This window comes from Dasypus novemcinctus, chromosome 12 (genome assembly GCF_030445035.2).
Source record: "Dasypus novemcinctus isolate mDasNov1 chromosome 12, mDasNov1.1.hap2, whole genome shotgun sequence".
Classification (NCBI taxonomy): domain Eukaryota; kingdom Metazoa; phylum Chordata; class Mammalia; order Cingulata; family Dasypodidae; genus Dasypus; species Dasypus novemcinctus.
The window spans coordinates 106,647,396-106,672,547 of record NC_080684.1 but is presented as its reverse complement, the minus strand read 5'-3'; the positions used below and the strand labels follow the sequence as shown (position 1 = coordinate 106,672,547).

Genomic DNA, 25,152 nt, shown 5'->3' with positions numbered 1-25,152 from the left:
CACGGTATGTCTATTACACGTCCAGTAGAGTGCCTGGCACACAGCCAGAGCCGTGGCTCGCCGTTTGAGTGACTGTTATAATCAGGCCTGGCCACTCGGGGCCCCTTGACCCTGGCGCGGGCCGAAATGTTCTGCCAGGGTCTGTGATGCGCCTCGGCAGCCCCCCTGCCACCCGAGGCCTCGCGGCGGGAGGAGGCTACTTGCAGGACGGTGACGAGCCGCTGTGTCTGTCGCCTGTGCCCAGGGTTGCCTGTGCCCAGGATTGTCGGGGAGGCCGCGGGAAGGCTTATCCCAACCCCCCAGACCCTTCTCTGGGTTCGCACCACATGCTAGCTCTCGTGCTGCTTGGCTAAAACTCCATTTTTTAAAAAAGGGTAATTTATTAACGTGCCTGGCGGCATCAAAGGCTTTTCAAATGGTGCCCGATGTTAACAGCAGCTGTAAGAGTGCCAAGAAGCATCCGGGCTGGACCCAGCAGGCCCGCAGGGGCACCTCGGGGCGCTGCTAGGAGGCCGCCCCGGCTGGCGTTAACCCCTCGGTGACTCGGGGAGGCAGCAGGTGTGTGTGATCCTGCCAGGTGCCAGTTACCTTCCCCCGGGCCTGCTCTGTGCAGGTGTGCACGTGTGCGCGAGCGGGAATAACAAACAGGGCGACGGCGGCGGCACTGCACGCGCGCACCCCCGGGCTCTCCCCTAGGGATTCACGGTTGGGTGGAACAGCAAGTCCAGCAGACGCCTCCCGGCCCGGAGGCGAACCGGGGCGTTTCGCCCTCCACCGCGCTGTTCCCGCTGCCACGACCACAGCCAGGCTCCTGGAGAGAGTTCTCCAGAACCTTCTCCAGCCCGCCACGGGAAGGCGCCCCACCCCCCGAAACCGCCTGTGCCAAGGTCACCCACGGCCTGCGTGGCCGGATCCAATGGTGAATTCTCTGTCCCCATCCTCCTTGCCGCTCAGCCGGTCGCCTCCGGGACGCCGCGCGCCTGGCTCTCCTCCTGTCCCTCCGGCTGCTCCCGCGCTGGAGCCGCAGAGTATCCCCAGCCTCGGAACCCGGAAGGCGCTGCGCCCGGTCCTGTCTACACCCGGTCCTGGGTGAGCTCAGCCCGCCCGAAGGCTTCAGCTGCCACGCCCCGGCTAAGGGATCCCACGCGGCGGGGTGTCCAAAAAGCACCCCAAAGTGGAGTCCGACCTGAACGCCACGTCTCCCCAAACCTGCCTGCGCCCGGCCTCCCCATCTCGGCCCATGGCAGCTCCATTCTTCTAGGGGTTCTGGCCCAAACTGTGGGCACATCCCTGACTCGCTCCCCTCTGTCTCACTCCCCACCCCAGACCATCCCAAGCACCCGGCACTGCCCTCTAAACGGACCCCGAATCTGTCCACTCCTCTCCACTCTCTGGGGTGCACATGGTCTGAGCAGCCGCCATCCCCACCCCGGGACCCTGTGGGAGCCCCCGGCGCCTCCTGTTTCTGTCCACCCCAGCAGCCAGAGCCCTCGCGCACGCGAGGTCAGGTCGCTTGATACCCTGAAACCGCGCAGGGGGAGGCGACGGCGGCCCCGTGGACATCGCCGTCCCCTCCAGCCTCTGCCCCGGCCAGCCGGCCGCCTCCCTGCCGCAGGGACCTCGCACGCACTGCTCCCCCTGCCCGGACCCCTCCCTCCAAACCTTCACGCGGGTCCCCTCTGTGCCCATGGTCTTTGACAAAAGCCACCGACAGCCAGAATGAAGGTTGCGCCTGCACCCCGCCCCCATGGCCCCAGCCCCTCTGACAGCACCACCATCGGACAGCGCATAGACCATTTGTTTCTGTCTACACTCACCCTCTGAAAGAAGAACTGCACGAGGTAGGGATTCATGTCCGTCCGTCTGTCTTGGTCACTGCTGTACCCTCTACAGCAGGGCCTTCTCTGCAGGGTGCACACAGTGTTTGTGGGATGCATGAGGATGAGAAGAGCTTAGAAAGAGGGTCGTCCAGGGGGCAGGGGAGCACAAAGGAAGGAGCCACACACTCTGCCTGTGGGGGTGTTGAGGGCATCAGAGAGGAGTACCAGTTGACCTGGGCTTTGAGGGATGTATAGGAGTTTGACCAAGAGGAAAAGAGGCACATGTGGCTAAAGTCCAGGAGAAGAGAGCGGCTATGGGGTGTTTGGGGTCAGGGCTGGGCTGGAACAGGGTGAAGGGGAGAGGAAGGGAGAAAATAAGAACAGAGAGGAAGGAGCTCGCAGGCAGGCTGGGGTGCTTCGTCGCAGTCTGGACCTGGGCAGCCCCCGAGTGCTGGACGTGGGGGCAGAGAGGAGCGAGTCGGGGCTGGGGCCGTCTGCGGCCGGGCCGTGGGGCTGGCGTGAACGCCAGGTTTAAGGCCGGCAGGGGCAGCAGCGACGGGCTGTGGGTGCGAGGAGGAGCAGAGAACCTGAAGCAGGGCCCCGACTCTGGCCTCGGAACCCAGCGGCTGGAGTGCGCTTGGCCGTGCCACGGGAGCCACGTCGCTGAGAGGGGGGAGGCTCTGGCCAGGCTCAGCCGTGCCTGCAGGAGCCGCAGCCAGGTGCAGGCACCTGGAAGGCAGGGGGGCCGGCAGGTCCGGGACCAGCGGCACGAGCGGCACCATCCGGGCAGCGCCCAGGGTGAGGCCATGGAAGCTTCCGGTAGAGCTTTGTGGTCCGTGGCCTCGGACGCACAGCCACGCGAGATCCACGAGGGAGGCTCTGACCCCGCGAGGCCCCTGGACCACCCGCAGCGGCCCGGGCCTGCCTGCTGCCCCCAAGTGCTGCCCGACGGTCGACCCCTAGCCTGACCCGCCAACAGCTGTCACTGGCCCCCTCCAGGCTGGACGCTGAGGGGAACGGAGCGTGCGTCTTCCCCACCTCCCGTCCCCTGGCCGCGCCCTCCCCTACTCCCTCTGCAGCACCGGCCCCCTTCACCTGCGCCCGCCCGCCTGCCCCGGGTGCCCTTGGCGTCTGCGTCCAGGCAGGTCACGGTCCCAGCTGACCCGGGCACATGCCAGGGAGGCCCAAGTCGGCCTAGGTGTTGGGAACCAGACACCCGCCGGGCTGGTCCTCAAGCCTTGGTCAGTGCCGTCACCCACGAGACGACGGGCAGCTTGATTTCTAGAGCTTTCTAACTCACCAAACTCTCAGCTCAGCAGCTGTTCCGAGGGTTAGACCTGAGGTGTGGCGGCCAAGGGCTCTTCCTCCTGCGCTGTCCCCCCCTCCCCCAGGGTGGCTGCTGGGGGCCTGCTGGGGCCAGCGGCCTGCCCCCCCGGCCAAATGTTGGGTGGCCGGCTTGGGGTCTAGCTCAGAGGCTGCCCTGGGGTGTGGCGCACGGCCTGGGGCTCGGCACGGGGCCTGGGTGGGCTGCCGGGGGCTGCCCGGGGGCGGGTGCAGGAACTCTCCAGGGGCTGTACCTGGGGTCCGGGGACCCCTGTGCGTCCCACCCCTCTGGGCTCTCAAGCAGAGGCTGGGCCCCCCGCGGCCCTGCTGAACCTCTGCGGAGCCCAGCCCCAGCTGGGGGGTGGCCGGTGGGACCCAGGCCCTTCTCCCACGGGAGTCAGAAGGGTGGGGTGGGCAGCAGCCAGGCGGGTGCCCCATGGCAGCTCGGGCACCCCCGCTGCGTGACCGGGGTGGCCTCGGGCAGCGTCTGCATCTTCCCCTGGGCTTTTAGAGGGTGACGGGGGCAACAGGGTCAGGCAGGGAGCCAGGCCCACCCCTGCCCCACGGGGTCCCGCCCGGGGTGCCCAGCACGTGTCCCCCGAGCAACCCTCCCGTCCCAGCCCCCGCCCTCCGAGGTGGAGTCACGGCGGCGGGCCGGCCCTGGAGGCAGCTTGGCCGCTGGCCCAGGCGTGGCCCCCGGAGAAGAGAGCACCTAATCCCCCGGCTTTGCCGCGGGAGCCGGGACAGGGCGCGTCGCTCATCGCCCGGCCGGCGCAGCCGCGCTGTTGTTTTTAGGTGGAATTTCTGAGCCTCGTGTGTAATGTGGACTGATCCCTGGCCAAACTTCCCGATCGGGCTGGAGGACGGGGTCAGCAGCGCCTGTTTAACCCCTTAAAGGGTAATGACTTTGAAGAGGCCACCTGGGCTGGCTGATGGTGACTCAAAGCCAGACGGCTGGGCGAGCGAGTGCTCCGGGCTTGACAGAGGCCCTGCGGGGCCGGGGGAAAGGGACAGCTAGGTTGGTCGCGTCGCTCACAAGCCCTGGCCCCAGGGCCGCTATGTACAGCTGAGCAGGTTGTGCACTGCACAGGGACTAGCTTGTCCACGGTATCTCCAAGGGTTGTGCAGTGCACGACACACCCAACTGTACGTGGCTGCCTCGCCACACACCACTTCTCGCTCCGTCTGAGACAGTAACAGGGACAAAGCCCACTCCTGAAAAAGCACGCACCTCCAGCCCGGGCACTCAGGTGCCAGGACGTTGGGGACGCTGGGCTGCAGCTCCCCGAGAGCAGGCCTTGGGTGTAAGCTCGTCTCCCAGCACCCAGTGCAGGGCCTGGCGTGGAGGACGGGCGCCCTGGGTGTTCTTGCTGAATAACAAGGCAGTTCAAGGGTGACGGGCCCGGAGGCCGCGGTGGGCAGCCCCCGGCAGGCGGGGCAGCTGCGGGGACGTGGCGGGCCCAGGCCCCTGTGGGGCTCTGCGCGCTCAGCAACCCCCAATTCCAAACTGCCGCCTCCCAGAGGCTCCTCCAGGCTTACCTCTGAGCCAGGCCCCCCTTACCCCGTACCCTCTGCTAAAATACACCCCTGAACCACCCGCAAGGCAAGTGTTATCGTAGCCATTGTACTGACAAGAAAACCAAGGCTCAGAGAGGGTATGTGACCTGCCTGAGGCCACACAGTGAGGAATGGAGACTGAGGATCCGGCCCAGAACACCCGGGTCCAGGGCTCAGCTGGCTCCTGCAGAGACCCCGTCACGCTTAGACCTAGAAGGGCCACCCCAAGCTCGTGCCTTCATGGAATTTAAAGGGCGACTTCCAAACGCAGGTGTCTGCAAGGCCCTGAGGGGCGGGAGTGCGGCGTGCCCACACCCTGGCCGCAGTTACAAGGCCGCATCGGGCCCAGCACACACGGCGGAGAGTGGGGCCTGGGACCCCCGGCAGGTAAAGGCGCGGGGCCCCCAGGACACGCCTCCTGCGCCCCGAGTGTGCGTCCCACTGTCGGGGTCATGTGCCCGCCGTTTCGCCTGGCTTCCCCCTGGGCCGTGTCATGTCTTGTCACGCAATGATTTTGGTGTTTCCTCCCTAAACCTGGTACGGGGGCCACACGGGCCCGCGGTCGCGGCGTCGAGTGCAGCCCCGCGGACAGGCCACCGGGCTTGGCGGGTCCCCCGCTGCGATGCGAGCCCTCGGCTCCTCGCGGTCACCCTCCCGCAGCCCCTGCTCGCTGGCCACGGGTCTCAGCCACCCCGGGCTGTGTGCAGGCCCACGCAGCGCCGGGGAAGGGGCCGTGCTCCCGGGACAGGTGACACGCGGGTGCGGGCCGGCGGGTCCCGATCCCTGCTGGGCGGCCCCACGCCTTCTGCTGCCAGACCTGCACGGCCCCCCAGGGCCTCGGACCTCGGGTGGGCTGCGGGGCTGGGCCCAGGGGGTGTCCCTTCTCCAGCCAGCGGGCGGGAGGGCCCGGGAGCCAAAGCCACCGTGTGTGCACTCACCCCGTGCTCACCCTGCACGGCCACACTCATCCCACACTCACCCCACACGCACCCCACACTCACCCCACATGCCACACGCACCCCACACTCACCCCACATGCCACACTCGCCCCACACTCACCCCACATGCCACACTCGCCCCACACTCACCCCACATGCCACACGCACCCCACACTCACCCCACACTCACCCCACACTCGCCCCACACTCACCCCACACGGCCACACAACCCCCACACTCTCCTCACTCAGCCACACACATTCACACGCTCCACCCACTCACCCACTCCCGACACCCTAAGGCAGACCGGAACAAGCCCACCGAGCCGCGTGGGCTCTGACGCTCTTTTCGGGTTCGCAGGTTGCAATTAAAGTGCGTTTCCTGCCAGAGGGTCGTGCCCCAGTGGAAACCGTCTTCCTGAAGAGCCCGTCCCGGTGCCTGGAGGTGGCGCTGCCGCAGGCCTGGCAGCCCTCCCACCCCTGCTGGCCCGGGGGTCCTGGACCCCCGGGGTAGGCGCCCAGGTGGGCAAGGACAGGGCGGCACTCGCTGGGTGGAGAAAGGGAGGAGGACCCCCGGCCCCCGGTGCCCCCGCGGCGTGCTGGCGGCCGGGGCCTCTTGACCGCGGGGCCTGGGGGGGGCCTTTCCCCAGTAGAGGGGAGGCCCAGGACCCGGGGCCAGGGGGGTTGGACCGGGAAGCTGAAACGGAGATGCCACGCTGCCCCTCCTCTCTGTCTGGGTCCCTGACCCAACCACTGCCACCAGGCACCTGCCAGCATAGACGCCAGCTGCGTAGACCAGAGGAAGACAGGGCCAGGCTGCCCAGGTCTACACCCCTCCCTTGCATGGTTCCTGGCTGGGAGACCCAGGCCTGCGATGGGGCTCATTTGGCCACACTCATCTCCAGGCCTGAGAGGATGAAAAAGCAGCAGGAATAGAAGCTCCCCAAGGAGCATCCCGGGCCCACCAGAGACCGTCTAGCGAGGCCTGGCCCTGCCACCCCTTTCGGCCCCCTCTCTTACCCGCAAGGGGGCATCCTTGCCGCCCCCCTCACCCCAAACTGTGTGTGGCTCCCCCCACTCCATGCCTCTTGTCATGTTGCTCCCTGCACCAGGAAGTCCCCTTGATCTGGCTCACTCCTATTCAGCTGTCAAGGCCCAGCTCTTGTGTTGCCTCTTCCAAGAAGCCCTCCCTGACTGTTCTTCAAGGCTGGCTGGGTCAGCTGTCCTCTGCAGGTCCAGCACATTCCACACCATCTGGGAAAGGGCTGACTGGCATCTGTCTCCCCTCCAAGCTGGGGAGCTGCCGGAGGGTGTGGGATGTGTGTCTCAATTACGTCTGCATCCTCGGAGCTGACAGAGGGCCTGGCCTCCCCTGGGACCACTGCCAGCCCCCTCCCCACAGCACGGCTAAAAGCAGAGAAGGCAGGGGGCCGCCTGGCAGTTTGCTATTGCTTATGAGTTCCAAAAACAGATACAGGATTGTGTTTGTAAACTGGTCTGTTCCTCTGGGTGTATTAGATTGTATTAGACTCAGAGGTTTCACTTGTTCTTTATTAAATCAAGATGAGGGCTTTTATTTGACCATGTCATTAGGGCAACTCCGAGTCTCTGCCCCCCTCCCTTTGTGGCTACATAAACGGATGCTCAATCAAAGACAGGGAAGTAAACACGGGACAAGGGGGACGTGGGGAGTTTAGTTTGGGACGCCGGAGCCCCGGGGAGAGAACCGAGTCATCCACCCAATAGTTTGCCGCTGAAGAGACCAGAGCCCTGAACAGCCGAGAAAGCCCAGAAAGCAACGAGCGCCGGGGAGTGAGACGCATGATGCCGGCCGACGGCTGAGAGCGGAAGAAGCTGGGACCGCGGAGCCTTAGAGGAAGAGGAAGGCTGAGCCTGCGCAGAGACCAGCAGTCATCTCGCCCCACCACGTGGCCACAGACTCTGGTGCGGGAAGGAGCTTAGACTTTAGGGCCTGGTAACGGTAAGCTCCTACCCCCAATAAATCCCCTTCATAAAAGCCCACCGAGCTCTAGCGCCTTGCATCAGCACCCTCTGGCTGGCTCATACACCCACATTGGCTCTTCCCGGGCTGGAAGGAAGCAAGGAGAGCGGGCGTTCCGAGAGGCCCAGGGCAGCCTGCATCTGGACCAATTTCTTGTACCTGAAGCAAATATGGGCTTGTTTAGGATTTATAAAGCCTACCACAGGGACTCTTGCATTAGCGTTTCAATTGAGCAGACACTGGTGGCATCTCACGAGGCCCCAGGCCCAAACCTCGGGATCTGTTGTGCTTACAGTTGTTTTAGTACAAATAGTCTTCTCGGTAATCACGTAAAGGCTGTGAAACAGAGCTCTGTGCCCACTGGGGAGAAGAGGGGGCACATCCACCTCTCTTCGTTAACTCTGAGGCTGCTGGAGCTGACCAGTCGTCCCAGGACCGCGCACGCCGTGCTCGCTAGGATTTGTCATGGAAATCCACCAACGTGTTCTAATTTCACGACCCTCAGCTCGCACACCAGGGCCGGGTGGGGCGGGCTCCTCTCCAAGCAGGAAGCTCCAGCCAGCGCGAGGGCGGTGCTGGCCGAAGGACAGGGCCACGACTTTCTGGCGGTGCCCTCTCCCTCGAGAATTCTCCATTGCCTTGGAGGATTCCTGCGTGTCCACCTACGCGGGGCAGAGCACGCGATGCTTTTCCGCCGGGCCTTCAGTAAACCCTGGGTCGCTTCACTGGACACCCAAGCGCCAGCCCACCAGGGCCTCGCCGATGTCACAGCATCCTTGATTCTGTCCTCTCTGTGCACGGGGAAGGGCTGATGTGTGAAAAGCCCCTAGGCCGATGCCCCGAGGATGGGCTGACCTTGTATGAAATTAGGTGGCGGGCGGAAGAAACGGCAGCACCGGAGCTGCCTCCAGTTCCTCTTGGCGTTGGTTTAACAGAGATTTTGGCAAAGCCAACCCCGGGTAGAGACAGACGCTCACGCAGAGTAAGTAACAGAGAGTTCAGATGAGCCGGGAGAGCTGGGGTGCAGAGATCGGCTGCGGCCGAGCGAACAGGGGAGCCGGGGTGGCCCTGTGGCCTTCTCTGCGCAGGCTGGTGGTCGGTAGCCCCCCGCTCGTCATCGCACCGGCGCCGTGACCTGAAAAGCCCTGCCCCGTGTGCCCCCGATTGCAGCACGTGCCCTGCAGGACGGGGACGACCGGCCGCGGGAGGCTATGCGAGGCCGGGAGGGCCTGGGGCGGCCGGGGGCACTCGGGCAGGTTGGAAATGCCTTCTTCATTCTTGACTGACAGCGGGCTGGAGAGGAATGTGCGGCAGGGCCTGGGAAAGCTCTGCAAAGACGACAGGCCGGCCTGGCCTCAGATCCGCCCCAGCAAGGAGCGGGCTTGCAGAGGACGCACCGGGGCGGCGGGTTGCCCCCGTCCTCACGCGACCCGGGCCGTGCGCCTTTGGGTTTTGGCGGGACCGGGCCCCATGGCCTCGGGCCCTCGGTGGCTCCTTCGCAGTTATTTTTCTGGGAAACGCAAACTCTCAGCACCTTTGCCCACGTCTGCACGAGCTGTTGGCTGGCTCCGGATCTGGGGGGGGGGGGGGGGCACGGGTTTTGGGGAAGGTGGGACCGGGCGTTCTACCCTCAGCATCGAGGGACCTTGGGCGAGTCTCTTGCCCTCTCCAGTCCTCGCTTGTTCCTCCGTTAACTGGGACAATCCCAACAATCCCAACACGTTCCGGTTCCTGGTTTACGACCGATGCTCACTTAGTGCTAGTCGCCCTTTCTTGTGCTTTGACACTCAGCTCGGGCGCCTCTCTTCCAGGCAGCCCTCCTGACCGCCATGCCCAGGGCCCAGGGCCTGCACGGCACTTGGCGTCCCATGGGCCGGCCTTCCGTGGACCCCTGTGAATCGTGTCTCTTCCCACGGGCTGCCGGGAAGCACAGAGCAGTGCAGGGGTTCCCAACCGGGCCAGGAGCCCTCGAGGCCCCGCCCGGGGGCAGCAGGTGGGAGGCCCCAGAAAACTGGCCTCTCCCTCTGCGCTGACGTGAAGGAATTTCTGTCTCGGGTGCTGCTTGCCATGGGAACCGCACCCCTAAACACCCCAGTGGCAAAGTCCAGGCTGGGCTCTAGCAGCTGCTCGTCTCGGGGGGCCGCTCCGCTCAGGCCCCCCGTTCATGTGAGAGAGGCGACACGCCCCTGCCCAGGCACCACGTGTGGAGGCCAAACAGGGACGCGGAGGTGGACGTGTGCGGGGACGGGCAGGTGAGCGTGAGCCCACAGGCGGGACACCCCATGCCCGGGGCCGGCGATTGCCAAGGTGGACACCCCAGGCCAGGAAGCTCCCAGAAGTCATTGGGGCAGGATTAGGGAGAAGGAAGATGGGGAAGAGAATTTGAGCAGAGAAATAAGGGTGGCACTGGTGGCACAAAGGCCAGAGCACTCCTAGAAATGTGGGCTGGGCGCCCCCTCAGAAGGACCTGGCCCTCTCTGGGCTCAGTCCACCACCCAGGACAATGGGTACCAATAATCAACGATAACCAGCAACCAATAGCGCCCATCGGCTGCTCGACCTATGACGGTACCAGGGAGTCTCCGAGAGGCCAACCAGATGGGACATCATGAAACTCCTGGGGGGCGAAGAGGCCACCCAGGGGCAGGGCGCAGCCACGGACGGCCAGGATCGACACCTGCGCACCAGGCCCGGATCCCAAAGACCAGGGCATGTGCGACCAGGCATCCCAGCCCACCACGACAGGAGCTCGGCCCCCACAGGCCGCTCCCGGGAAGCCGCGGCCCCGGGCCGGCCCTGTGCTCTCACCCAGGGACTCTCTTCTAGTCCCTGCTCTGCCCCCAGCCCCTGCGAGAAGACCGGCAAGGCCCCTTGTCTCTCTGGGCCTCGGTTTCCCCCTGGATGGACAGAAGGTTTAGAAGAGCTGGTCTCCGGGAATCTACCCGCTCCGCCAGGCCAGGATTTTCTGCCCCAGTGGATGGGAAGCTGGGAAACAGAAGATCCCAGGGTGGTTTTGTTTGGAGTGCAGATGCGGCGGAGAGACGCTTCAGTGGGCCTGCCGCTCGGCCCAGGCACCCCAGGGAAGGGGTTAGCTGGCAGCCGGAGCTCGAAGCCTGCCAGGAGCCCTCCAGGAGGGGCCCTCGGACCCCGCGGGCTTGTCGCCGTGCCTGAGCGTGCCTGTGTCGGCATCGCTGTTGACCATCTGCTCACGGGGTCGCCTCTCTCCCGGACTGGAAGGCAAGGCCGCAGGGCAGGGGCTGAGTCCCCTTCAGCTCCGCGTCCCCACGGCCAGCCCAGGGCCTGGCACGGGGGGCGGCTTAGGAAGGGTTTGGTAACTGAAGAAGGCAGCAGCCCGGGGCAGGCTGGTGTAAGCACCGGGCTGCCTCGGGGGCTTCTATGTGAGGGTATTCCCATGCCCCCACCCACTGACGACCCTGAGCCCACCTCCTCCAAATCCCCAGGAGGCCAAAGGTTCCTTAAGGTTCTTCCTCCAGGGAAGCGGACTTGGCCCAATGGATAGGGCGTCTGCCTACCACATGGGAGGTCCGCGGTTCAAAACCCGGGCCTCCTTGACCCGTGTGGAGCTGGCCCACGCACAGTGCTGATGCGCGCAAGGAGTGCTGTGCCACGCAGGGGTGTCCCCCGCATAGGGGAGCCCCACATGCAGGGCGTGCACCCCGTAAAGAGAGCCGCCCAGCATGAAAGAAAGAGCAGCCTGCCCAGGAATGGCGCCGCACACACGGAGAGCTGACACAACAAGATGACACAACAAAAAGAAACACAGATTCCTGGTGCCGCTGATAAAGATAGAAGCAGTGACAGTAGGATACACAGTGAATGGACAGAGAGCAGACAACTGGGGTGGGGGGAAAGAGGAGAGAAATAAAAAATAAATCTTTTTTTTAAAAAAAGGTTTTTCATCCAAACCGTGCATTTATATTTGGGGAAACTGAGGCCTGGGAGTGGGGAGCAAAGATGGGAGGGCGAGCAGCTAGTTTTCTGCTCGTTGACCCTGAGTTTTCTGCTCGTTGACCCCGGGTCTGCATGCCTTGGCCTTGGGAGGCCAGCCAAGGCCCCGGCGCCGCCCACTCACCGTAATTAACTCATTGTTCCCGCTGCCAGGGGAGGAGGCGCCAGGGGTGAGAGCTGCGTTGTTTACAGCGCGCAAACCCATTCAAGAGCTCGTAAAGTTGCCCTCGCGGCTCCTGGGCACCGCGGAATCACCATCCCCTCTCCAGCTGCCGCATCACGGGCCGGTGCGCGGCCGCGGCGACCGGGGTTCTAAAGTCCAACAGCGCCACCTAGAGACCGTGCTCCCCAGCGCTGGGCCGCGGGCCGCCGTGTGGACGGACGCCCCCACCCCGCAGAACCCTGGGCTCCGAGGCTATGCCGTCCACACCCTCTATTCACCAAGGGGAAACTGAGGCCCAGGGGAGGACAGGGACCGGCCCATGGTTGCTCAGCCACCTTGAAAATGTTCAGAATCTAAAGCCACGTCCAAAACGGCGGGTGTGACCCTCTCACTCCCCATGAATTAAAATCCTTCGAAATGTGACAGTTCAGGACACGACGGCAATTCGAGGATTTCCCTGGCCTCGTCCCTTCCCCCCAGACTGGACTCTGCGTGGCCTCCCCAACTTCTGTCCCCCGTAGGCCCCTCCGGCGGCTCGGCCCCCCTCCCTCCTCTCCAGCCCCTCTGCCCAGCGCCACCTCACGCCCTTCCACCCGCTTCTGCCTCGGTGCCCGAAAGCGCCCCTGTAGGAGGGGCCATGTCCCTGTACGGCCCACCGACGCGTGGGGAGGGCGGCGACTGGCTCGAGGTCATGCCCGAGTCAATCGTGAGGCGGGGACCGGATCCGGCTCCTCGGACCCCGGGTGGGCTCTCGCTCCCACCGTGAGAACCGAACCCACGTCCGCTGCCATTCGCTGCGGGCCTCCGCCCAGCCCGGGCGGGGGGGCGACGCGGACGGGTCCACGTAGGTGGACAGCCCGGGGCCCACAGGCCGGTGGGATCGCACTCGGGGAGGGGACCCAGACGGGAGCCCGACCGGCCTGAGTGGCCGGCGTCTCTGGCCACTCACCCACGACTGCTCCGTCCACGTAGCGCTTGACGATGTCGAAGGAGTGCCGCAGGTTCCCTTCCTTGATGTCGAAGATGACGTTGGGCTGGGGCGCGGGGTACGCCGGCATCATGGTCCGCAGGAAGACGATCTCTGCGGCGAGAGGCACAGCGGGCATGGGGCGTGCTCCGGGCTCCGCCGAGCCCCCAGAAGCGCGCCCCTGGGTAGAATCACCCAGGCGCTCACCAGGTGACGTTGCCCAAACCACCAGATCCCTGGACCGGATGGGGCGCTGAGAGTGTCCTATGCCACAGCCCCCACCCACCAGGGCTGGGTGACCTTGGAAGAGCCCCCATCTGGGTCTCAGTTTCCTCAACTGGCACGTGGAGGAGCCAGCTGGCCAGGTGCCTGTGAAGGTCCACCCAGCACAGAGGTCAAGGGGTCCAGTCCAGCCCGGCTCTCACCCAGCTCCTACCACTCTAGACGAAAAACCGTTTCATTCCTTGGATGTCCACCCGCCTCCGATGACCTCCAGACCTGTGTTCTGCTCTACGTGGCACCCTCCTCGCCCTGCTCTTCCCACTTTCTTGATTTTCTCCTATTGGCTTTCCAATAGGAGCTTGGAAGTCACCTCCTCCCAGGGGCCCTCCCTGATTCCCCCAGGCTTAGCAGAGAATCGACACCCAAGAGCCTCAGAATAGACCCCCGGACTGAGAGCTGAGAACGGGGCTGTGCAGCCTGGCACGTGGGGACGCTCCAGCGTAAGGGGAGAGGTTGACGTTTCACACCCTGAACCGTGCCTTCCCAAGGCTGGCTCCCACGCCCCGGCTCTCGCTCAAGTGCAGGGAGGCCCCAGGGGGCTGCCTCTCAGGGAAGCTTCCCCGACGATGGCCTCTCCTGCCCCCCCCCCCCACGTCCTGGCAGCGGGACCGGACGCTCACCGTCAGGCTGGTTGAAGTGGCGGATGGTGGGCAGCGAGATGGCCGAGTGGGAGACGGTGTGCACGGGGTTCAGCATGCAGGCCGTGTCGTCCTGGCGGCAAGACTTCACGCAGAGGAAGGCGTCCACCTTCACCTGGCCGGACCTGAGGGGAACCACAGCCCGAGGGGCAGACGGGAACGTCAGAGCCACGTCTGCCATGGGACCAGGAGCAGCCGGCGGCCAGGCCAGGCCGGGGCCCCCTGTCCCAGAGGCGGAGCCGCGCGGAGAACCGCCGCGGCCGCCGCAGCCCGGCTGCTCCGGGGGGCTGCCCCGGGCCCTTCCTGCAGACTACACTGGGCCCCAAACGCCGGAGACCCCCTCTGGTTTCTGTCTGCCGTGGCTCGGGTAAGTGAGCTGTGAACACAGCCCCAGTTTCCACAGCTGCAAAGCGCACTCATTCATCCACGTGCTCAACAAATAGGTCTTGAGGACCCTGGGCTCCAGATGCCGGGGACACCACGGGAACAAGACAGTTCTGTTCCTGCCTCCACGGAGCCCACGGTAGGTGGGTGGCAGGGACAGCACTCCAGGGAGTGTCCACCAAGCACTGAGCTCAGCCCCAGGGGAGTCGGATCTCTACTGTAATGCCACGGGAAGGAAGGGGAAGCTCAAGTCGATTAAAGGTCCCTGTTCCAGGCACTGTGCGAGGCATATTTTTAAAACCTCTGAGTCATTAAATAAAACACAGGTAAAGAAAGCTACACAAAATCAAGGTGCTATTTAAAGAACTATAAGACAAACACCTTTATAAAATCACCCAAGTCTAGAAAGAGAACTTCAGCAGAAGTTCCTTTCAGGTGCCCTGAGCCCATCTCAAACCCCGTCTTTCATCCCCAAAGGAACCCCGACCCCAACTCTCAGAGCACTTGCTTCCTGGGGTGTCTTCAGAGTTTATCACACAAACGCACAGCTCTAGACACCATCGCTTAGACTTCTCTTTTTTAATTTCTGGAAAGTTTTCTTAATGTTTATTTTCGCCCTTGTTTTGGGTCTCTCCTTTGGCAAGACCTATTGCCTGTTGGATTTTCTTTGCCTGCTTCAATACCTGTCGCTTTTTCTTCATGCTTTTTCATCTCTTTTTAATTCCCTTTTTAATCTCACAATGGTTCCTTCTTTTCAACTTCTATTTCTCTTATGCATTATTAACTTTTGGTACCTCATAGTTTCTTCTTTATATGTTTTGTCTCCATTTTTAATTATATCCTGAGTTCTACCACCTTATTTCTCAGTTTTTCCAATTCTGACCTATTTTTCATGCATGTTTTGATCGTTTTCTCAATACTTTGTTTCCTTGGAAACAGAAGGTTACAGTCTCTGTGTCTTTCCTTCTGGTCTGCTCTTCCCACCCACAGGGACGTCATTCTATTTCTTACTCCCTTTTTCTTAAACGTTGCCCGTGAGTTGACCAAGATACTTTGGGGCTGATATTTTTTTATGTGAAAGTAGTTTTCTTACTTTTAGAAAGAGGCATAATCCATGGTGGTTTTTCTGACTTCACAGACCTCCCCTGTCTGTTGTTTCAGCAGCTTGCCTTTGATATTCCACCACTTTTACTGGGACCTTCTTTTTTTGTTGGTTTCTAATGTCTCTTTCCAACTCAATTTTCTACTTGTTTCCAGCAGTGTCTCCAGTGTGTCACCCTGACCTGGAGAGGACCCGTGATAGCTGAGTTTCAAGGGGGCTAAAGTTTAGCCCCTTCGGTCCGCACCATGCGCTGGTCATTGGCATAAACAGATGCCTCCCAGTTTCAGCTGCTGCTCTCAAACTGGTCCCCTGCACGTTCTAGGGAATAGTTGTTGACCAAGGCGGGAGGGGATTCTCCTGATGTCATGCCCATTAGACACCCCACTGTTTCCCACTACTTTCTCCTGCACAGAGGCCAATTCTACACAGATCACCATGAATCCTATTTTGGGGCTCATGGGGATCCCTTGTCACCTTGTTTAGTTGTACATGTTTTTCATGGCTTTGGGGTTTTCTTATGTAGTTGTTCTGTGTGTTTTTTGGTTGGGATCCAGAGATCTGCAAAACCAATGCAGGAGCATCTTTTCTTTTCACATACATACACATATTTGCATGATCAAGAGTGCTGCAATGCATTTAATACAAGTAGAACTGGTTAATAGCCTATAATGCAATAAAATGCCATGTATGGAATTATCTTTTCTACAGGGTGCCTTGTATGGAATTCAGTTGTATCTACAAATTAATTTCTGCCCACACAGAGTTGTAAAATTGCTTACTCACAGAAGTCAAAGGAATACACCCCTGAAGAATCAGATAATTCCCAGAGGATTCCCAGATTCCCTAAGTTAGACATTTGGCATATATCATCTCATTTAATCTTTACAGTTCCTTCCTCTACACCACACCGACTTCTCCCTTAAATAATAAAATATCCTATTTGGTATGAGATTCTAAAATGGGGACTTGTATCCAAGACTCCCTAAGTCGAGGCAGAAGAATCAGCACTGACTATTCCCAGGAAAGCTGCTCTCTTCAGGCATCCAAAGTGGCCAGGGCAGGAGTTCAGAGCAGAGACTCCACTCCAGAAGCTGCCTGAGTTTGTACCCCAGCCCCACCAGATATAGGCTGTGGGACTCTGGGCAAATTTCTTAGCCTCTCTGTGCCTTCGTGTCCTCATTGTGAAATGGGGGCCATAACAGTATTTTCCTTATCGGGCTGTTGTCAGGATTAAATGAGTTATGTGCTCAGAAGAGTGCCGGGCCCACAGGAAGCCCTACTAAGGGTTAGATGATGTTGAGGAGGAGGGGGATAATGATGATGATGATGATTTCCCCTTCGGCGCTTGTCAACAGTGAAACAGCCAGACCACCAGGCCGTGAGTCGGTGGTGCTAGTGGCCTTCTGCACCTTGGATTCACCTAAATCCTCTGAACCTTCACTCCCCATTTGCGTCAATACACTCAGGTATCTTCCAATGAAGAGACCACCATTTATGGAAGCCTACTATATACCAGACGATTCCCCGTGTTATTTCATGTTCTCTTCAAAATAAACCCATGAAGTGAAGCGGGCCTTGCTAACTTTATTTTATAGATGGAGAAACAGCAGCTCTGCAGTGTGAATGACTTATCCAAAGCCTCAGAGCTACTAAATGCAAGGAGGGATTTTTTCCTGCATGCTCTCCTGCAGTGTGATCTAGGAATACTGTTGCATTGCCACACGGACCCCCAGGGCAGAGGTGAGCATTCAGGTTGTTCAGACACCAACTTGCATATGCGCTTGTGCACACATATAGAGAAGCATCGGAAGTGTCCCCAAATGGAACAGGCCAATAAGAGTTCAAGAAAAGCTGGATAGTCCCATGGTAGGAATGCCATGGAGGGGATTCTGACAAGCTGTGTAAGGATACTGGATAGCCTCTACAGTACCTGAGGTTTGGATTTTCCCTTTTAATGCTTCTATGGACATAAAGGGAGAAAGTGCTTCTTCTAGCCGGAATAGTGTGGACCATGATGAATGAATGACTGAATACAATGACTGAATCTCTGCTATGCCTTGCTGGCTTCACAGAAGAGGTGATATTTTAACCAAACCTTGAAAAATACTATCATGTAGCCATCCGCCCATCTATCCATCTGTGAATCCATCTACCCATCTGTCCACCAATCCACTCATGCATCCATCCATCCAACCATCCATCCACCGATCCACCCATCCATCCATCCATCCATCCACCCATCCATCCATCCACCCACCCATCCATCCATCCATCCATCCAGCCAGCCATCCTCTCACCATCTCCCCACCCCCTCATCGACACGCTTAGTCACCTAGAGAGCTCCTTCCACAGTCCAACCATCTTGAAGGCACAGAGACTCCAGAAACCAGCTCGACACTGCCTTCCAAAAGCCCCCTTCCAGCGGGGATGATGAACAAGGAACAACCACGACGCAACGGGCCAAAGCTCGGCGGAGCTCACCCAGCCCTCGGGGAGCTCAGATGAAGGAAAGGCCTCACTGAGGAGATGACTTTCAAACTAACTCTTCAAGAAGAAGAGGAGTTTGCAGGAAGGCGGCAAAATACACACTAAAATCATGGGGTAGGCACATTCAGGGAAGGGCAAGCCACCCTGCATGGCTAGACCTCAGAGCAAAAGGGGTGAGCTGGGCGGGGGTCAGGGACAGAAAAGATGCAACCAAAGAGGTGGCAGAGGTCAGACTGGGCAGGGCCTTGAACGGCCTTCCAAGGCGTCTGACTTCACCTGCTGGTCATGGAAAACCATGGCAGGGCCCTAAAGAGGGACATAACCAGAACGGCCCTTCAGAGAGACTGGCTGCAGCTTGGAGAGGGCGCTGGAAGATGGCACTGGAAGCCAGCCCAGCGCAGAAGTGACCAGGAGGAGGACTGGGAGGCCGGGCGAGAGGCTTGGAGGGGACTAGTTAGTTAACCAGGGGCTGGTTCACCACGGCCTCTGCCGTGAGGCGCCGAGCACAGAGGTCACTGTCCCTCTGTCTTCCCACTGAACTCTTCCTCTAGGCAGTGAGGCGGGTGCATCCCCTTTCCATGCCATTGTAGGAGGGACTCCGGATTCTCCTTGCCTCCACGGTCCTACCTTCCTCCTTCACATTTCTGCTCAGAAGGAGCATCGGCAGGTCCCAGCCACAGGAATGTGAGAGAAGGTAAGCCCAGGTTGGTGTAAAGGCATCCCTTCTCCCAAAGGATGTGGCCAGAGCGATGGGGACTCAGCCCCAGTGAGGCAGGCCTGGCCCCTCCTCCTCTGAGCCTGCTGGATGGGGGAGTAAACAAATGCTAAACAGGTAAATGGGACTTGGCCACTGACACTCAATGAAGGAAAAGCATGGTGAGAAAGAGCGACAAAGGAAACATACCCCAGCCTGCGGAGGGGCAGACTGAGGTTTAACTGGCATCTCACGCTGAGAGCAAAGCCCGTGCAAAGGGCCTGGGGCAGTAAAGAGCTCGCCAGCGAGGCTGGAGGGAAGCAAGTGAGGTGAGAACGTTTGAGGTCAGGCTGGGGAGGGAGGCAGGACAAGCGAGACCACGTGGGGCTCCCTGGGGACTTAGGGCTTTGTTTTTTGAACAGAGCACTCCAGGTGCTGAGCAGAGAAGGTGCTGCAGGGCGAGTTGAGGGGATGCTGGGTGACCAGCAGAGGACGGGGAGGACAGTGGCCTGGCCGGGGTCGCGGTGGAGGTCCCGGGAGGCGGGGGTCCACGCCTGTCTGGAGGAACTAGGCCAGACGGGAAGCCCTGAGCTTTGGAATCAGCAAACCCCAGTTCCTCTACCCGCTGCGTGAGCTTCGGCAAATCACTCACCCTCTCTGAGTCTCCACAGTGGGGAGGCCGCCTCCGTCGCAGGGCTGTTTGTTGCCAGGCTGGGAGGTAATGGGCAGGAAGGACCTGAAACGCGGGAAGCTTTGCCCATCATCGGCGTGTTTACCATGCTGCCTCAGTGAGACCTGAGCGGGGTCTCCCCACTCCGGGCCGGGCTGCCCACGCCGACCAACGGAATGGGAGGTTTGAATCTCAGGGTGGAGCCTCTTGGTCTCAGAGGAACCCTCAATTCTGGGCGACACGGCGGCGAAACCAAACGGGGGGCCAAAGATCTGCACGAGAGGCCACTATGACCTTGGCCAAGCCCCCCCCCCCATCTTGGGACCACAAATAGTGAAAGAGTGGGGACTGAGCTCGATAACCCCCGAGGCCCTTCTCCATGACGACCTTGCTCTTTGGGCTCAACCCAGAAGAAGGAAGAAGAGGTGTGGGGGAAGCCACGATCCCTCCGAAACGCACGCCTGCCACGAGCGCCCCCACGCACGTGCCCCCCTCGTGGAAAACACTCTGCGGTCACCCCGTGGTGCCTTGGGGGCACCAGGTGGTGGCAAGTGTTCAGCTCAGCCCAGGGCAATAAGCCGAGACTCCCCCAAATAAAACCAAGGCCCGGGGGCACCCCGTGCGGGATGGTCTGCTACAACTTTATTGAAATCCCGGGAGAGGAGGGGGCGGAAAGCAACAAGGGGGGCCCCCACGGCCCAAAGCAAGCGCTCAGAGCTCGGGGGACACAAAGATGAAAAGCTTGGCCACAAAGGAGCTGACGGTGCCGTGGCGGTACAGGTCCATCTTGACGGTCAGGAGCAGGTCCCGGGGCTCGGGGACGGGCTTGACGAGGGCCACCACCCCGCTGTGGTGGGACACCTTCTGGGTGGTGAAGAAGCCCTCCTCGTTGCCGTGGGTGATGGCCAGCTGCATGCTGTCCCCCGGGACGGCGCTGGAGGGGCCCATGCGGAACACAACCGCCGGCACTTGGATGTTGGTGGGGAAAGAGAGGTGGTAGTAGGTTATTCGCAGGGGCAGCTTGGGGCACTCCTGAGTCTCCTGGCAAGGCAAGCGCTCGCAGCGGCTGCAAGAAAAGTGGACAGAGAGACGAGAAGAGGGTTAGGGCCGATTCAGCAAGCGCGGACAACAGAGCACGGGGCAAGCGTGGGCCGGGGGGGGGGCCTGCGCGGGCCCCCCGCCACCCCTCTGGCCAATTCTGCCAACGGGAAGAGCACCCCTCACTCACCTGTGGGAGGCGCCGCGGGACCTCGGGGCTGTTGACTCGGGCATTGGCCTCTTCCAACACCCCCCGGGGGCTCTGGGTGGCTGGGGATCAAGGGCTGAGCCCAGAGTGAGGCGCGTCCCGTTCGCACAGGCAGAGCCCCACCCCGGCCGCACACACGGGGTGCACCTGCCCTCTGAGTGTCGTCTGGCTCCTGGCCCCTCGCCCGGACAGTGGGCTACTGGGTGACTGTCTCTGTCACCAACAGTCGTGGCTGCTGCCATTTACCATGCACTTTGCTAGTCATCATTGTGCATTTCTTCAGGTTTCGCTACAACTGTATATGGTGATGGGGTTAGGCCCCACTTTTCACATGAGGAAATGGAGGCTCAGAGAGGGCAAGTGGCCTTCCCGAGGTCACAGAGGGAGTGACGGAGCCAGGTTTATGCTCAAGCAGCCACGTCCTCCACCCAGTCCCAATGCCACCACGGAAGGTTGGGCCAGCTCGGGGGCTGGAACTGAGATAAGGACAGGTTCTCACTTCTGTGGCAGGATGGGGACAGGTTCTAACTTCCTGAAACAGGATGAAGACAGATTGTAACTTCTTGTGACAGGATGGGGACAGTATCCAACATTGCGACAGCAAAGGGACACATTCCCATTTTCTATGATAGGATGGGGACAGGTTCCCACTTTCTGAGATACAATGGAGACAGGTTACATCATCTGTGACAGGAAAGGGACATATACCTACTTCCTGTGACAGGGTGGTGACAGGTTCCATCATCCTATGACAGGAAAGAGACATATTCCCACCTCGTGTGACAGGATGGGGATAAGTTCTCCCTTCATGAGAAAGGATGAGGACAGAGTGTAACTTCCTGTGACAGGATGGGGACAGGTTCTAACGTCCTATGACAGGAGGGGGACAGCTTCCTACTTCCTGTGACAGGATGGGGATAGGTTCTCACTTCCTAAGACAGGATATGGACAGGTTCTATCCTCCTATGACAGGAAAGGGGAAGAGTCCCACTTCCTGTGACAGGATGGGGATAGGTTCTCACTTCCTGAGGCAGGGTTGGAAGAGGTTCTAACTTCCTGAGACAGGATAAGGATAGACTGTAACTTCCTTGACAGGATAGGGATAGGTTCCATCATCCAGTGACAGAAAAGGGACAGAGTTCCACTTCCTGTGACAGGATGAGGACAGTTCTAATTTCCTATGATGGGACAGGGACAAGTTCCATCATCCTGTGACAAGACAAGGGCAGGTTCTAACTTCCTATGACAGGATGGGTACAGGTTTCATCATCCTGTGACAGGATAGGGACAGGTTCTATCTTCCTGTGTCAAGATGGAGACACATTCTAACTTCCTATGACAGGAAAGTGACAGATTCCCACTCCCTGTGACAGGATGGGGATAGGTTCTCACTTCCTGAGACAGATGGGGACATGTTCTATCATCCTGTGACAGGAAAGGGACAGATTCCCATTTCCTGTGATAGGATGGGGACAGGGTCTCACTTCCTGACACAGAATGGGGACAGGTTCTATCATCCTGTGACAGGAAAGGGGCAGAATCCCACTTTTTGACACAGGATGGGGACAGGTTCTAACTTCCTGAGACAGAACAGGGACAAGTTCCATCATCCTGTGACAGGATAGACAGGTTCTAACTTCCTGTGACAAGATGGTGACAGGTTCTAACTTCCTATGACAGGAAAGGGAAAGATTCCCACTTCCTGTGAGAGGATGGGGACAGGTTCTCACTTTCTGAGACAGGATGGGGACAAGAGCCATCAACCAGTGACAGGAAAAGGACAGATTCCCACTTCCCATGACAGGATGGGGACAGATATTTTTTCCCACCTCCTGATCCCCGGTCCCATCAAACTCTGCAGGCTGCTGCCTCAGGATGCAGAGCCAAGGTACAGAGCCCCACAAGGCTTGGCAGAGCCCATCCCAGGATGTTCCACCATCTTGACTGTGTTTGAATTCTCCAGTAAGGAGCATCCTCCATCCTGGTCTTTCACATTGTTTCCCTTTCAGCTTTTATGGTTTCCTTGCCTTCTGTTGGATTACTTAGAGTCATCTTTGGACATTTTTTGTGCATGGGGCATCTTTTTACATCCTATTTCCAAGCTGGTTAACAGGGCTGATAGGAATTCGTACATTCGCTTGGCCATTTACTGTTCTGAGCTTAGGAAGGTCAGCCCTGGGGATGAGACTGTCCCCAGAGACGCCCAGGCCCAGCCCAAATGGTTGTGCTGCCATGCCTCGGAAGGTTAGACCCAAGAGAGGGGGTGTGAGAAGCTGGGCACTGGATGGGCTGCTTTTCACTTCAACACCAGGAGAGGTGGGTGGAGCCCATCAACTGCGCTCTCGGCACCCAAGATTTCTCCTCCCACTTACTCGTTTTACTGTACCCCATTTCTCCCCATTCTACTGCTGGGAAGACTGAGCTCCATGAGGACTCATAACTGGTCCAAGACCACACAGTCTGTGGAGGTGGCAGGTTTAGGTATCAAGGCGGCCTGCCTAGCGTCAAAGCCTTGACACCCACATGTGCACGTGCACACACCCCAGCTGTGCCTGCCCAGCGGGTGGAACTAGAGTCTCTGTGCTGTGATTTAAGCCTCCCCACTTCCCCTCATGTCGGCTGCACCCCTGCTCTAGGACAGCGGGTTTTGAAGGGCCAGATGGTAGCGTTCACTTGGCTGTGCAGAAGGAGAAACAGGACCTGTGCGTGATGTTCCGGTTGCGACCCTGTGGCCATTACACGCCAGGGGGCTGGACGTTCCTCCTCCCTTAGTGGTCCCCCCCATCCCTGGGCTTGGCTCCTTCTAGACCACTCAACTTCTAAGAGCGGGACTGCGGCTCTTTGGTTTTTTGCTCCAGGACCCAGTACAGGGAGTGACACCTACTGTGTGCTCAGTTAATGACTGTTGCACAAAAAACGAGGTCCCTGATTTGCCTGGTCAGTCCCCTCTTCTACGGCCCTACTCCGCTTTAGCCCAAGCTCACTGAAACAACTCCAGAATGACCACTCCTGCACCTGGCAAATGGCCTGTCAGGGTGAGGAGGGCACAAAATTGCGTTGCCAAGGAATCTATGACAGAGCAGGGCACAGGCGCCCCCACCCAGCCCTGGCCCAGAAGGCCAGGTCCCGGGGACCACGTGCTCTGGACTCCACAGACGTGCCGCCTCAGCACGCCACGAATCCTGGATCACGTCTTGAGTTAGAGAACAATGTGTCCCAAATTTTCAGTTCAACAAACATGACCGTAACACCGCAAGTTCACTGAGAGGCAATCATCGAGAGACATCACACATCAGAGAACGGTCCTGAGGACCGAGGCCCTCGTCCCAGGCGGGCAGCCCCGGCATTTCCGAATTTTGCTCTTGTTGTTCTGGTGACAAGACCCAGGAATGGGCAAAGCTGAGGGTGGTCGAGGGCTCAGCCCTCTCTGTCCAGCCAGGCACACCCTCGACTGTGAGCGGCCCTGGGCCCCTTCCCTGCAAAGCGGCAGCCGAGGCTGCCCAGGCGCCGGCTGGCTTTCAAGAAACAAGGGCTGGCCCCGCTGAGGAGAAGGAGGCTGTTCCCGGTTCCCTCACAGGCTCTGCGACAGCGTCGAGTCCTTCCCCCTGCCAGTGGGGGCGGTCAGAGGGTTGGTCTGGCGGCGGCGGCAGGGCTGCGCCCTGTGCTGGCAGCACAGCTGCCTGTGGTGCTCCTAGGACCCCCCTCAGCCGCTGAGACACTGCCCAGACAGAGGAGAGAGGAAAGAGAGAAAGAGAGAGCTGAGGCTGAGGGGCGAAGGCTCAGAGACGGAGAAACAGGCTCCACTCCAGCCTGTCAGGGCTCCTGCCAAGCACTCCAGTCACAGGAGGCTGCAGAAACGCTGCACCTGGGGCCTTTCTAAATGCGGCTCTTTTAGATGAGTAAGGTTAATTTCTGAGGGTCTTCCAGAAATCCTTTAAGAGACTTGGGTTTTTGGTGAGGCAGAAAGGGGTTGTAAAATGGAGAAGTCCAGGGTGAGGAGGGATGTGCTTCTGTGGGCCCATCATCCAGTCAGGTGCCACACATAATGGGCCCACAGCAAATGTTCCCACACACGCAGCGGGCTGATGGTGAACGTGTCCCAAAGAACACAGTGGGCCTGCAGTAAATGTTCCCACACACGCAGCGGGCTGATGGTGAACGTGTCCCAAAGAACACAGTGGGCCTGCAGCAAATGTTCCCACACACGCAGCGGGCTGATGGTGAACGTGTCCCAAAGAACACAGTGGGCCTGCAGCAAATGTTCCCACACACGCAGCGGGCTGATGGTGAACGTGTCCCAAAGAACACAGTGGGCCTGCAGCAAATGTTCCCCACACACGCAGCGGGCTGATGGTGAACGTGTCCCAAACACACAGTGGGCCTACAGCAAATGTTCCCACACAGGCAATGGGCTGATGGTGAACGTGTCCCAAACACACAGTGGGGCCACAGCAAATGTTCCCACACAGGCAGCGGGCTGATGGTGAACGTGTCCCAAACACACAGTGGGCCTGCAGTAAATGTTCCCCACACACGCAGTGCGCTGATGGTGAACGTGTCCCAAAGAACACAGTGGGCCTGCAGTAAATGTTCCCACACAGGCAGCGGGCCCACGGTGAACGTGTCCCAAACACACAGTGGGCCTACAGCAAATGTTCCCACACACGCAGCGGGTCCACGGTGAACGTGTCCCAAAGAACACAGTGGGCCTGCAGTAAATGTTCCCCACACACACAGCGGGTCCACAGTGAACGTGTCCCAAACATGCAGTGGGGTCACAGCAAATGTTCCCACACAGGCAGTGGGCCCACGGTGAACATGTCCCAAACACACAGTGGGGCCACAGCAAATGTTCCCCACACACGCAGTGGACCCATGGTGAACATGTCCCAAACACACAGTGGGCCTACA

At 59.9% G+C, this 25,152-nt stretch overlaps 1 protein-coding gene across 6 annotated transcripts in view; it reads right to left on the bottom strand.

The window, feature by feature from the left end:
* FBLN1 (fibulin 1) overlaps positions 1–25,152 on the bottom strand; it is an 83,302-nt gene that overhangs the window by 10,963 nt on the left and 47,187 nt on the right. For 4 of the 6 annotated variants that reach the window (XM_004453417.5, XM_023587367.2, XM_023587366.2 and 1 more), the window contains 2 exons: positions 13,641–13,783; positions 12,721–12,852 (listed from right to left, as the gene is read on the bottom strand). In XM_004453417.5, coding sequence (XP_004453474.1) covers positions 12,721–12,852; positions 13,641–13,783 — 275 coding nt within the window. Of the gene's footprint in view, positions 1–12,720; positions 12,853–13,640; positions 13,784–19,622; positions 20,062–25,152 lie in introns of those variants that run through there. The other 2 variants (XM_004453418.4, XM_058308929.1) reach the window with 1 other exon arrangement.